This window comes from Onychostoma macrolepis, chromosome 05, assembly GCF_012432095.1.
Source record: "Onychostoma macrolepis isolate SWU-2019 chromosome 05, ASM1243209v1, whole genome shotgun sequence".
Taxonomy (NCBI): domain Eukaryota; kingdom Metazoa; phylum Chordata; class Actinopteri; order Cypriniformes; family Cyprinidae; genus Onychostoma; species Onychostoma macrolepis.
This window is the reverse complement of record NC_081159.1, coordinates 19,294,412-19,306,878: the sequence shown is the minus strand read 5'-3', so window position 1 is coordinate 19,306,878 and position 12,467 is coordinate 19,294,412. Positions and strand designations below refer to the sequence as shown.

Sequence of the window (12,467 nt, the reverse complement as noted above, 5' to 3'; positions counted from 1 at the left end):
ATTTGTAACAGTTGTAACTGGTGTAAAATTACACAGGCGAAATTGTTCAATCGTGCAGTAAGACCCAAAAGAAAACTTCAAAATAAATGAATAAATAAATAAATAAATAAAATAATAATAATAATTTAATGCAACGTTACTTAAAATTCTGAAATTGTATAATCCTAAGTAACTCACCACTGACTACTACCGGTATTATGTATTACATGATCTGCGATCATAATTCTTTATGACACAGACAGAGCAATTGTTTGAACTAATTAATTATAGATCATTTAAATATTATATTTGTGACCCTGGTCCACAAAACCAGTCATAAGTAGCACGGTTATGTTTGTAGCAATAGCCACCAATACATGATACATTTTTTCTTTTATGCCAAAAATCATTGTCCTATTCTAACAAACCATACATCAACTGAAAGCTTATTTATTCAGCTGAAATCCCAATTGACTCTTATGACTGGTTTTGTGGTCCAGGGTCACATTTATCAAATAGGGTTGTTATATGTTTATTATAATCTTTTTTAGATGCTTCTTTTTATCGAGCTTATTTGACACAGACACAAACATGTCAACATGAAATCAAAACAATCTGTACATTTACAGTTGATAACTGTAAAATAACACCAATTGTTGACAGCACAAAATGAATTTGTCTCAAATGTAAACATGGCGTTTGACCGCCAGAGGGTGCGATACGCCACGTAATTCTGAGTCTGCGCAGCCAGTTTGTTGTGTCCGCCATATTGAATTTGCTCACAGAAGAAACATGCCTTAGTCGAGGACGAGTTCTAAAATTCCAATTGATAATTTCTTATTTTTTTATATTATAACTTAACTTAAGCGGTTTTAAGTTAGGTCAGATCTGTAGTGTTTCAGCATAGTGAGCAATGGGGAAGAGATATTACTGCGACTACTGTGACCGCAGTTTTCAAGACAATCTGCACAACAGAAAGAAGCACCTAAACGGCGTCCAGCATCACCGGGCGAAAAAAGCCTGGTTTGACAACTTCAGAGGTACTCACAGAAAACTTCACAAAGCAATAGGAGGCTATAAAACAATTAATTTGAGATGAATCAAGTTTGTAGTTTTTATTTTCAGACGCTGCCACAGTTTTAAATGAAGAGCGGACAAAGGAGCCCTGCAGAAAGTTTCTCCAGACAGGTGAGAAATTTGACAGAGGAAGCCACACCGCTGCGTTTCTTCTTTAGTGCAGTATGTTTTCTAATATGAATCTGATAAGTTTGCTTTTTCCTCTTACTGTCTTTCAGGACAATGTGTATTTGGTACAAGCTGTCGTTTTTCACACATGTCTGAGAGACATATGAAGATGCTGGAGCAAAAGATTGATGGTGAGGTGCTACAGCAGTGAGCATCAGCTTTCTTGGACCTTCATCTTATGATGTCTTTTAGATGTGTCATTGATCTTTAAGTCATAGTTTACTGAGAAGGCAAGCTGTTTACACATAGAAATGTTCACAGTCTGTTAAACTGAGTAGCAATTTTGGCAATTTCCTGTCAGATGAAAAGCGGCAGAAGGAAGACCCTGACCAAGATGGATCATCTACTGAGCGCAGCATTGATGACTGGCTCTCCAGAAGAGAGAAGAAACTGGCTGCTTTGACATCAGGAAGGTACTTAATGAGGGATACTGCACAGAATGATGATTTGAAAAGGCTGGAATGTTTCCAATAAGTATTTCATTTACTTAAGCCTGGAATACACTACGTGATTTTTGCCCCAATTTCCCCCTGATTTTATAGTCTGAAAAAGTTGATGCTAGTTGAGGAAAGTCGGAGCCAGTCTGCAGATTACAGCTGACAGATTCCACAGAAAATCGCATAGTGTATGATGGTCACAGACTCCGATTTTTTAGCTTCAGACTTTGATTCTATCCAGTCGGAGGATATCAAACATGTTTGATATTTTCAGCCGATTTTAGAACACATATGTTTTCATTTGTTATGCGTCTCCTAGCAACAAGGCACACATTTCTGCATGAGTTTGTTGTGATCGGAACAACTTTAAAGTCTGGTAGTGTATGATCTTCAGTCGCGTAGTGTATGATGCCCAGTTTTCCTTTGTCACTATTTACAAAGTCGGTAAGTGTATGATGCCTAGTGTTTTAAAAATCTGTTCAGATTTTAAAAGTCGTGTAGTGTATTCCAGCCTTAAGATAGGTTTAGTTCTTAATTACTTTGACTTTGATGTTGACAAATGATCACTTTTCTTACTCGCATAGAACTCTCAATTCACGCTCTAACATGAAGGACGATGCTCGTGTTACCTATTGTTTGAGGTGTAGAATTATACCAATTGCAGAGGCACTTTTTTTTTTTGTCTAAAACAATCAATTTTATATTATGATTGAGTATGTTGCTGAACTTAATGAATGAAGGATTCCAGGTGTTTAGGTGCAAGTGTGTTTCAGAGCATTCAAAATGCATGAAAAATCTTGTTTTAGAGGTCACCCTGACGCACATTTAAATGAGATGCCTGCAGCCTACAGCTGTGTCATTTGCATAATTACCTGCATATAGGTTCCAGCGGTAGAGAAAACACACACATATGCTCTTGAGCTCAGCAGTCACCGGTAACTCATTTTATTTGCAGAGTTTTAAAGATGGAAGAGGAAGAATGTGCTGAAACCATTGAGATACCTCCGTATTTGCTGTCTATTCCAGATCTTCCTCCATCTCTTCATCCCCCACCAACTGGTGGTTGGAGAGTGATGCTGCACAATGAATGGGGTTGAAATGTAATTTATTAAAGTTCTTTTTAATTATTCCCTTTTTTCTTCAAGAACATGCTGCTAACTATTATCATTACAAAGCCTTTGTATGCTATTCCTTAAAGAAATAGTTCACACAAAAATAAAAACAAAATTGCTGAAAATTTCCTCTGGCTGTCCAAGATCATTTTGTTTGTTCCTTGTAATGCTAAATTTCTCCAAATCGATTCCATCACTTGCTTAGTAATAGATCCTCGGCTAGATCCTCATTAGTAAGCAGCAAGGGAAGTAATGCTACATTTCTCCAAATCTGTTCAGATAAAGAAACAAACTCATCTGCATCTTGGATGGCCCGAGGGTGAGTGAATTTTCAGCTAATTTTCCTTTCTTGAAGGGAGAACAGTGCACATATTTGTATCAAATTGAAGAGTTTATTTGCAAACACAGATAACTCAGTTTTTTTTTTTTAATTTTCAAAAATAATGTTTTTTATTATGTTATTATGTTTTTATTGTGTGTTATTGTGTTAGTTAGCTGTATTTTTTTGTTATTTTTTACCTGATCAAAATAACCCAGCTGCAGTTTTATTGAGATTAATTGGAATGCACAATGAAAAAACAACATGATTTTTGAAAATTGTTAAAACGGAGTTATCTGTTTTTCCAACTTAACTCTTCAATTGTAAAGCATTACAAGTTGAGGTGCATGGTTAAAAATGCACCTACAATGAACTTGTATGGCTTAAACAAAAATCATGTTTTGCAAGAATAAACAAGTTTACATTGTGGACAGTTTATAGGAATAATTATTTGAATAAATCCAGTGCAATGAATTTCATAATGTGGAGCTGTAATTTTTGTGTCCGGAAAAGAACACAATGTTATTTTCTTTTAAAAGTTAGGCGTTAACATAATTAATTGCTTTTATTTGCTGTGTATCAAGAAGTTGACAGTTGAGATTAGTAACTTAATACTAGCACCAGTATATAAAGGTCATGGAGTAAAAAAAAAAAAAAGTTAGCAGACCCATTCCACCGAAGCATTTTATATATGCATACTTGTGTGGGAATATGACCAAATAAATTAAGCCAAACCACCATCCAAGTGCTGCATATTATAGTAGTGTGTGTGTAATTTAAAACAAACAAAATGACAGTGAGAAAGACCAAAGAAGCACCACTGTTTTAATTCATTTGTTCACATGGTACAATTAAATGTAACATCAGCACATGTTGGCACATCATAGATTCAAGGTTGTTTTCTAGGGCTACAATGATTCAATATAAATTTACATACATCAGTTGGATATATTACTGTTACATCACTACATTAATATAATCAAGTGAGCTATTTTGTAACTGCCAACATGTATCAGCCATTATGTAGTTGGGTGTAATAGATGTAATTTAAGTAAATGTGGTGTAATCTCTCCATGTGGAATACGATGAAGAAATATTGGAAAAATACAAAAATAAAACTATTTTTCATATAGTCCTAGGATTTTTACCCATTTATTACTCTGACTGGGAAAAACAAAACAAAACCATATTGCAGTGTTAAATAATAATAATACCCCTATTAGTGTGTAAAAACAATTTGCACAGCAGATCACATGCTTGAGCTTTGGAAATCGAGAGCGTGATATGTTTCTAATGTCCTGAAATCAGTATATCTCGATTTGTATAATGTATAGATATATAAATTGTAACTTTAAATCACAGTAAATTGTCATCAAATAAGCATAGATTGCATATTTTAACAACAGAGGCTGACCTTGACACCACACAAGACAACATGTCAGAAAATTACAAATGCATGCAACCGCAAAGAAACAGGTTTTCATCATTGCTTATATATTTTGCGCAAAGGTTGTCTTGTCATGTCAGCATTGCCTTCATGATCTCTGAAGTCAGAATGTCCGAGTTTGCTTTTTAAACACTTTCTGTAATGTCTAACAGTAATTATATTACTCTGAAAAAAGTTTTATATTGATATGTTTCACTCTATATCCTCATAAAACTCAGTGCAACACTATCATTACAATCAAATGCAGTTGCAGATTCATTTAAATAATCGGTCATAACAGACATCACTTACATTATTGTTTTTCCAAATGAAGTCAAAGAAATGTTAATGAACAACTTATACAAATCAGTTAAGTTTCATCTGGGATATAGCATAAACATTAATTAACTACTGAGAAAGTGCACAAAAATATAGACTTTGGATTTCAAACCTAAGACACACAGAACAACACCATCCAATTCACTGTTTAGGCACTGAGATTACTGACAAATGCATAAATTACAGATAGATGCTGGATGCATACATTTATTTCAGAGTATGCATAAGCCAAATATTGCTTGTTACCATTAACTCGCACCAAACTTAAAGCTATTAAGTTAACTTCAAAATAATACTTTTGAATAATTTGCACTAGTTCATTCCCTTTGAGTTACACTATGAATGCATAAACTTAAAGCAACTGTATGTAGTTTTGTGTATTTTTGCAACTTTGGAGCTCCCTGCAGTTAAGTGAATGGAAATCACTGTCGTAATCACGCTGGAAAGCAGTACACGTGCATGCTGCTGTAAAGCAATCCGCCGTTTTCGCGGAAATTCGTACCCGCTCAGTCATTTGAGAGGAGAGTTTGAACGAAACGGACCATTTGGTCGAATTATTTTGAAACTGATATTTAAAGTTCAAAAACATACAGTTGCTTTAAAAGCAAACTTAACCCTGTAGGCTAATTTTCACATTGACCAGAATAATGTGGACAAAAATTGGATTCTTAATGTCGACTTAAAATTTAAAAATGGACCATTAAACAGATCACAACACCTCAGAACAATGAAATCCACAAGTTCTTAAAAAAAAAAAATGATAATATTGATACAGACTGATTATTCATGGACAACATTGATGTTATCAAAATGCTAGGAAACACGTCATGCAAATATGTATTAACACTCAGAACAGTTATATTGCAAGATATCGACAAAAAACATTTAGTCTCACGTGGCACACAATACGAATAGCCTGTAATATTCAGTCATTTTTCACAATACTTTCTCACACAACCAGCAGACAATTTAATAAAAGACCTGTCGACAAACAATCCTGAGAGTCAAGACTGGATGAAATACTGTTTTTGCAAGTTAACAAAAGACAATTGCACAGGTTAGATTCAGTAACAGTTTGGATTGTCACCAAATTTATACTCTATTTTCCATCACAGTTTATTACTGGTAGATTTCTAGTACATTCATTTACTTTTTAAATTGCTCTAAGCCTAACTACTCATGGTGACATAGACATAGTGTTGAGAAATTTGTTTATTCCCTCTTTATGTTCTGTATTCATTAATATCCCCTCAGATCAAACCGGTGATGTTTGAGACCATGTTGGTAAAATAAATCGAGGTTCTACTGGATCTAAAATGATGTAACATATATGACCCGGTCACACAATATTGTTACTAAATGGGGAAATTTGTCAATGTCATTGTGTCATGTATATAATGACCCTGACATGATATTGATAGAATGTGGATTATAACTGTACAATACAATAAGTATGATGTGCTACATTATAATAGATGTCTACTTTGTAACATAGCCAAAGAAAAATGTCATATTTTATAGGACAATGATCATTAATATAGTATAATGAAAAGAATAACTATGTTGTTTTGGACTTAATTGTCCTTTTGTCTGTCTAACAACAGTCTGTCTTTACCTTGAGTTTATAGTAGAATGAAAGTGCAGCCTTTGGTGTTTCTGTAAAACTGTGACCGTTAGAAGCTAGTAAAATTAGTGGACTTTTTTGCATTTTTACCTTGTTTCCTTTTGTCAGTCATTCATTGTCTTAGAAAGAGAACTGTTCATTTCATTCCCCTTCGAAGCATCTGATTGGCTGCGATGAGCATGACGCTGATGATGAATGCAATGGCGAAGGCACAAATCAAGCTCTTACGCACACAGGTGTGCTTGACTTGTTGCATGGGACTTGCTTTGAGGACAGGTTGAAGAAAATGGAAAAGAAAGTTTATTATAGTTAATACTGGATTTTTCCAATAGACTTATACAACATCAGTCCTCGAATCTGAGTGGTCAGGCAGCATTAAAGCCCAACAACTCCAGTACCTTTCACTGTTTGTATCACTTAATTTGTCTGTATTTATGCATTTCAGTGTGTTCTTTAGTAACTCTTTCTGCAGGTTACATAGTTTCACCAGTAGGTGGCGACAAGTGAGTGAGTCAATGAATCATTCATTCAACTGATATGCACAAAAGCACCATTTCAATCAGTAATTAGTCGATAAATAATTCATTCAAGCCATTGGTTCTAAAATGTAATTCATTCAGGAACAAAACAAGTGAATTTAGGGGTCTTTATGGGTAAGTAATTACATAATTTACTCAATAATGATTCATTCAAAAAGCGCTAGTTATGTTGAAAAAACCAAACGCGGCTATTGTGTTTTATCAACATGATCTCACAGAATTCCGTGTAATGTTCACGGATTTAATTAACCTCCGAATCTGTGGTGGCATCACGGAATCGCCAAAAATTCCGTGATGGGCTCACAGAAAAAATTCCGTGATGGGCTCACAGAAGTGATACCAATGTAAGTCAGTGACAGGCACCATCCGTGCTCCACGCACGGAAACCCTTAGCATCAATATGCCGACGCGATACTGGGACATTTATCGTCATCATTATTGTTCAGAACTGGGTAGGTTTAGGGTAGGGGTGGGGTCAGGTACTCCAGTGAAAGTATAACTGCATCGGAGTCACTCTTTTCACGTGGTCCGATGCAGCGCTGGTGTTGAACCAGTGAATCCGTGCATGGACCACGGCTGATGCCTTCTGTGACCCCAGCACGGTATTTTCGGCGATTCCGTGATGCCAACACAGATTCGGGGTTAATTTAGTCTGTGAACATTACACGGAATCCTGTGAGATCAGGTTGGTTTTATTCAGGGTTGCCACAGTGCTGTTGTGGATCCGTTAAAAAATATTATCATTGGCTTTGCAGAACAGACAACTGCAAGTATTGTCTAAAATGTAAATGTCTCAATATTAACTATTTTCAATATCAATATTTCCAGCTGTTGCGGATGATAAAACAACAGCACTCGTGCTTGTGTGTTATTGCATACTTGTTTGTTTTTGGAAAGACAAACATTTCATCTCTTAACTTTCTCCTCAGGTGTGTGTTGGTTTTTTTGCTTCAATTAGACACAATATGTGTATAAGCTTCTTACGAAAAGGAATAAAACTTTGCCATTGGCTGGTATTCAGTAAAAAGATATTTTCTACCAGAGTACGAGATGTTCAAGTGCTCATCAGTATTACAGATACATTCCCCACTGTCCTGCTTCAAACAGATTCATGAGCTCCTTTATTTCCCCAGGACTATCAACAGAATATGTTTCAGCTAAAAATAGACCATTTTTCTACACTGCAGCAATGGCCTCTGTGTCATGGGTTTTTAATGGAGTTGACAGACAATTTTGATTGACACGATAATGCCCAGACACTTCACAATGAAACGGATGCGTGGGCACATGTTGGGAGCGAATATGCTAGAGACAAACAGCCTAGGTCGATGTATCGTGTTTGCCGCAATTTTGTTTTTTGCTTTGCTTTTGAGAATTGTTAGCATATGAAGACTTACTGTCAATATCGACTTGGCACTCTGGGCTGTTTAAGTGACTCTCCTCAGTCATGATGATGTTCTCGATGTCTTTCATAGTCAAATGGTCACAGAAGGTGTCATACAGCAGTCTCTTCAGCTCATCCACAGTCAGCTTTTGCATGTCACACTAATGACACAAGGAGAAAAGAGAGTAAAATTTACCTTATCATTAAGGGAGCAATGTTCAAAATGCCAAATATCCCGGTAAATGAGGATATAACTGCTATAAATGATCAGCGGCCAATGCACAGATGAGTTAACTAAATAGCACATTTAAGAGAATATTGCCTTCTAATGGACTAAAACGGCACTTTCAACTTTAATTTTAATTCAGTGCTATTACTACCAAAGAAATGTCAGCAAGTTAATTGCAGAGTGTGAATAATGTATGAATAATCTTCTTTCCACCAGTAATCACAGGGAGTCACAGAACAATGGGACAAAGTAAAGCTGAAGCCAGACAACTAATCACTGAGACTATGGAGAGAAATAATTGAGATTATTTCAAAGAAAACCTCCACACCTTCCAGAATATGGAGTCAAACTCGGCTCCATGGAATCTGTCAGGCATACCAGCTGAAGACAATTTTGGTCCGAGAAGTGCTACGAACTCTTCAAAGTCAACCTGACCATCTCCTGCGAAATAAAAGATACACAAACACAGGCCAGCTTCACTGTAACCTTTTCTTGAGGGAGATTGAAATCGTACGCTGATCCAGCAGAACAGCCAGACTCTAATCTTTTGAATCGTTATCAGAAACATCAGTCCTTTGTTCAATGATTCACAAGAACCATTACAATATTGAATTGTTTTGCTGTTGCAGGTGTTTTGTATTGAATTTGCAATTCCACCATGCCTCTCTGATAAATGCTCCCTTAGCAGGGCTTACATGTAATCAAAACAAGACAAATTAATAGCGATATAGAGAATGTCACACAATTTAACAACATGTACGTTATGTGCTAAAATACACAGTGCGTGTGTGTCCAAAGATATGAATGTTTCTGTAGTTTTTGCGAGGGCTGATATACCATCCATGTCCAGTCTCTGAATGATCACCTCCAGCTCCACTTCATTTGGCATGTAACCAAGAGACCGCATGGCCACTCCTAGCTCCTGTTTTGAGATGAATCCATTCCCATCACGGTCAAACACCTTAAAGGCTTCACGGATCTCTGCAGATGTGGCAGATACATCGCCATGTTACAACAAACAATGACACAAACTTTTTTAATGTTAAACATGACAAAATGATCTATATCAGTATGCTTGATTGGAAAGTTTGACCACTTTGAGACTCCCTCCCAATTAATCAGAGTGAGTAAAATTAAGATAAACAAGTGCTATGATTGTCCTTTAAAAATCTGGAGACAATCAAATAAAACTTTATTAATAACTGTCATTAAAAGTAATTAATAAGTGTCACAAGGAAATGTTGTTTTTCTGAGAAAAATAATATATATATATATATATATATATATATATATTGCTAACCTGCATGTGATTAATTGTGAAAGTCTGTTAACTTTAACATATTAGATAAATTATATCATTGTAAGTTTATGCGCTAACATGGCATAATCCGTGTCATACGGCCTATGGACAGTAACCTAATTGTAGCTAAAGCATAGACATGAGATTACATGGTATCTGATTTTTTTTATTATTTCAAATTTGTCTATTTTCATATAAGAAAAAGAATATGGTAATGAATCCACATCACTATGTAATTAAGAGGTAGGCCTCTATTTCTCTGGAATTGAAGGAGTGTTAGGTGTGTGTATCACATGCATAGAAAAGGCTGTGTACAAAAACAGTGCAAAAAAATAAAAATAAATAAAGTAAATTATGCCATTTAATCTATGTAGTTCCACGAAATGTGTTTTTTTCAAGACACTTGAATGAAGAGATTTGTTTTATATGTTGCAACCATTAAAATTTTTATCAATTACATGTTTTATTTAAACGCATCTTCGCCAAAAGATTTAGTATTATTTATAATTTTTGAATGTAATACAAATAATAAAATACTAGATACATTTGCGGCTGTATTAGTGTGTGATCAGATATGAACGCCCACCTTCACCCTTCATATTGTAAGCTCGAACTCCACTATAGATTTAATCTGATGGCGTTTGTTCATACGCTTATCTCAAAACCAACAATGAAACCTAAATGAAAATATGTACTTTTTTCAAATTATTTGTCGACCGTTTTTAATAGTAGTGTATAGGAAAAAAACAAGCAGTTTCTTCATTGTGGACAGTAGAGGCTGCCGCAGGGCGCTCTCCATGGTGCTGAAATCGACATCACAAAGTACTGGCAGCACTATCGCCACAGATAACGTCTCTCTGCTACTCACAATGAAATATCACTTACCCTCCACTTCATCCTCGGGGAGGCTGACGGGAGTCCTGTAGGAGAGGATATCTGGAATTGAGCAAAGTCCCCTGTACATGAACCTGGAAGTCACAGCACGCACTGGCATTTCTGCGAGGGCAAACTAACGATTGTGTCCTGATCTTCATAAAGCACCTGTAGTTCGGCCACTGCAACTTTACTACAGAGCGCTTACTGGTAGCTCAAAGCCAACGATCAAAACGCGTGTCTGATTCGTCTCCATCCTGTCTTATTGTAGTCCAGGTGCGATTAGTCACTCTGCACACTCATGCAGGAATGATCATTTATTCGATCGATTGCGGATTGCTTTGCATCAGGTGCAAAAACTATTGCCATATGATTTCACGAATTCAAACATTCATGTATTGCCATTCAGACGGAGCTTGGATGGTACAGGTATGCGTATATTGCTGGAAATGTCCCCGTGTTCTGTACATCTTCAACTGGGTTTGAAGGATAAACGCAGAGCATCCCAACGCCTGTTCGAAAACAACGTGCCGTCTGCTCTCCTTGAGATTACGGTGGTTCCATTAGCTTATATTCACCGGGTACAGATGTGCACGATGTGCACAGAAACCTCCGTTCGAGTGCAAAAAAACCCGAATGGTGTCACATTATACTAATGCGCATTACCTCCTGGGCATCACCGCCTCCCTCACGCGCTTGATGCAATCCTACAGGTAGTCGAACGGTCTCGAGTTGTACAAATCAGAATATGTTGAAGCATTCCAATCACCGAGATTTCTAACATTTTAATTATTTTTGTCCATTAGGTACATCGGAGAAAATGTGGCATGCTCGTTAAGTAAACGACAAAGCACACGAGAAATATAGATCCTCCGTTACAGAACGACAAATAACGCGTTGATTTACTAGAAATGGCTGATGGTAATTGATTTGCGCAAACTCGAGATGCTAAACAGGAATCCAAGAAAGCTGTGCTCCGCTGCGTCCTCGGTGAGATCTGATCCACGAATGCGCGATCGCCTGATGCGTGTCCCTTCAGCCAAAGTCACTCGCCTACACTATACGCGCGCGATCAAACGCGAGTAACATACCAAAGGCCACTTTCAATCGAACTCTTTCAATTTTTCCAAAAGCTGTTTCTTCAGTTTTGTTGTTTGTCGGTAACTCGGCGAATGTGAACTGAGCTGAAGAAGTAGTTCTAAGATCAGTGTATATTTAGGATGTCCATATGGGCCTTATCGTTTAATGAAGTAGCCTATTCTAGGCTAATATAATACATTTCATAATAAATTTTAAAATATCACATGTGCGAGGTGTAATTTATATGAAGAAAACCATGAAATATTAGGTCTACAGTAAAACGCTATGTGTTAAACTATAAAACGGTTCTAATAACTTTAGTCTCAGTTGCGTATTTGTAACGCCTATAGGTCAAATGTAGTACGTATATGTTCGGGTTTCCGTGGTCCAGCTCACAGTGCATACAGGTGAGATTTTTTTAAGTTTTGTTATGAGGTTATGATAAAAATAAAGTTGCTGGAAAAGTTGCTTTGTTTTCAGAGATGCATCTCTGTTATTCGATAGTTATTGCATCTGGATGAACCAAAGTTAACACATTTTCCAAAGTTACTTTATAATAAATGAAATTAGCTGTTACTCTC

At 36.4% G+C, this 12,467-nt stretch overlaps 2 protein-coding genes across 2 annotated transcripts; one reads left to right on the top strand and one right to left on the bottom strand.

The window, feature by feature from the left end:
• Positions 1-688: 688 nt before the first annotated feature.
• On the top strand, positions 689-3,362 carry zmat5 (zinc finger, matrin-type 5). Its single transcript, XM_058776232.1, has 5 exons — positions 689-1,019; positions 1,105-1,167; positions 1,275-1,355; positions 1,526-1,637; positions 2,617-3,362. Exons 1-5 carry the CDS (start codon positions 893-895, stop codon positions 2,756-2,758), a joined length of 525 nt encoding a protein of 174 aa, XP_058632215.1. The 5' UTR covers positions 689-892; the 3' UTR covers positions 2,759-3,362.
• Positions 3,363-6,249: 2,887 nt separating this feature from the next.
• On the bottom strand, positions 6,250-11,642 carry cabp7b (calcium binding protein 7b). The gene is made up of 5 exons (XM_058776226.1): positions 10,819-11,642; positions 9,471-9,614; positions 8,962-9,074; positions 8,418-8,565; positions 6,250-6,745 (listed from the first exon to the last, which is right to left on the bottom strand). The coding sequence occupies exons 1-5, from the start codon at positions 10,925-10,927 to the stop codon at positions 6,618-6,620; spliced, it is 642 nt and encodes a 213-aa protein (XP_058632209.1). The 5' UTR covers positions 10,928-11,642; the 3' UTR covers positions 6,250-6,617.
• Between the last annotated feature and the right edge of the window lie 825 nt (positions 11,643-12,467).

Coding starts and splice junctions, on each gene's coding strand:
- zmat5 (XM_058776232.1), top strand. CDS start 893: ATGGGGAAGAGATATTACTGCGACTACTGTGACCGCAGTTTTCAAGAC. Junction 1,020..1,104: donor CTGGTTTGACAACTTCAGAG/GTACTCACAGAA, acceptor TTTTATTTTCAG/ACGCTGCCACAGTTTTAAAT. Junction 1,638..2,616: donor GCTGCTTTGACATCAGGAAG/GTACTTAATGAG, acceptor TTTTATTTGCAG/AGTTTTAAAGATGGAAGAGG.
- cabp7b (XM_058776226.1), bottom strand. CDS start 10,927: ATGCCAGTGCGTGCTGTGACTTCCAGGTTCATGTACAGGGGACTTTGC. Junction 9,615..10,818: donor CCCCGAGGATGAAGTGGAGG/GTAAGTGATATT, acceptor CCACATCTGCAG/AGATCCGTGAAGCCTTTAAG. Junction 8,566..8,961: donor TTGACTCCATATTCTGGAAG/GTGTGGAGGTTT, acceptor TTGTGTCATTAG/TGTGACATGCAAAAGCTGAC.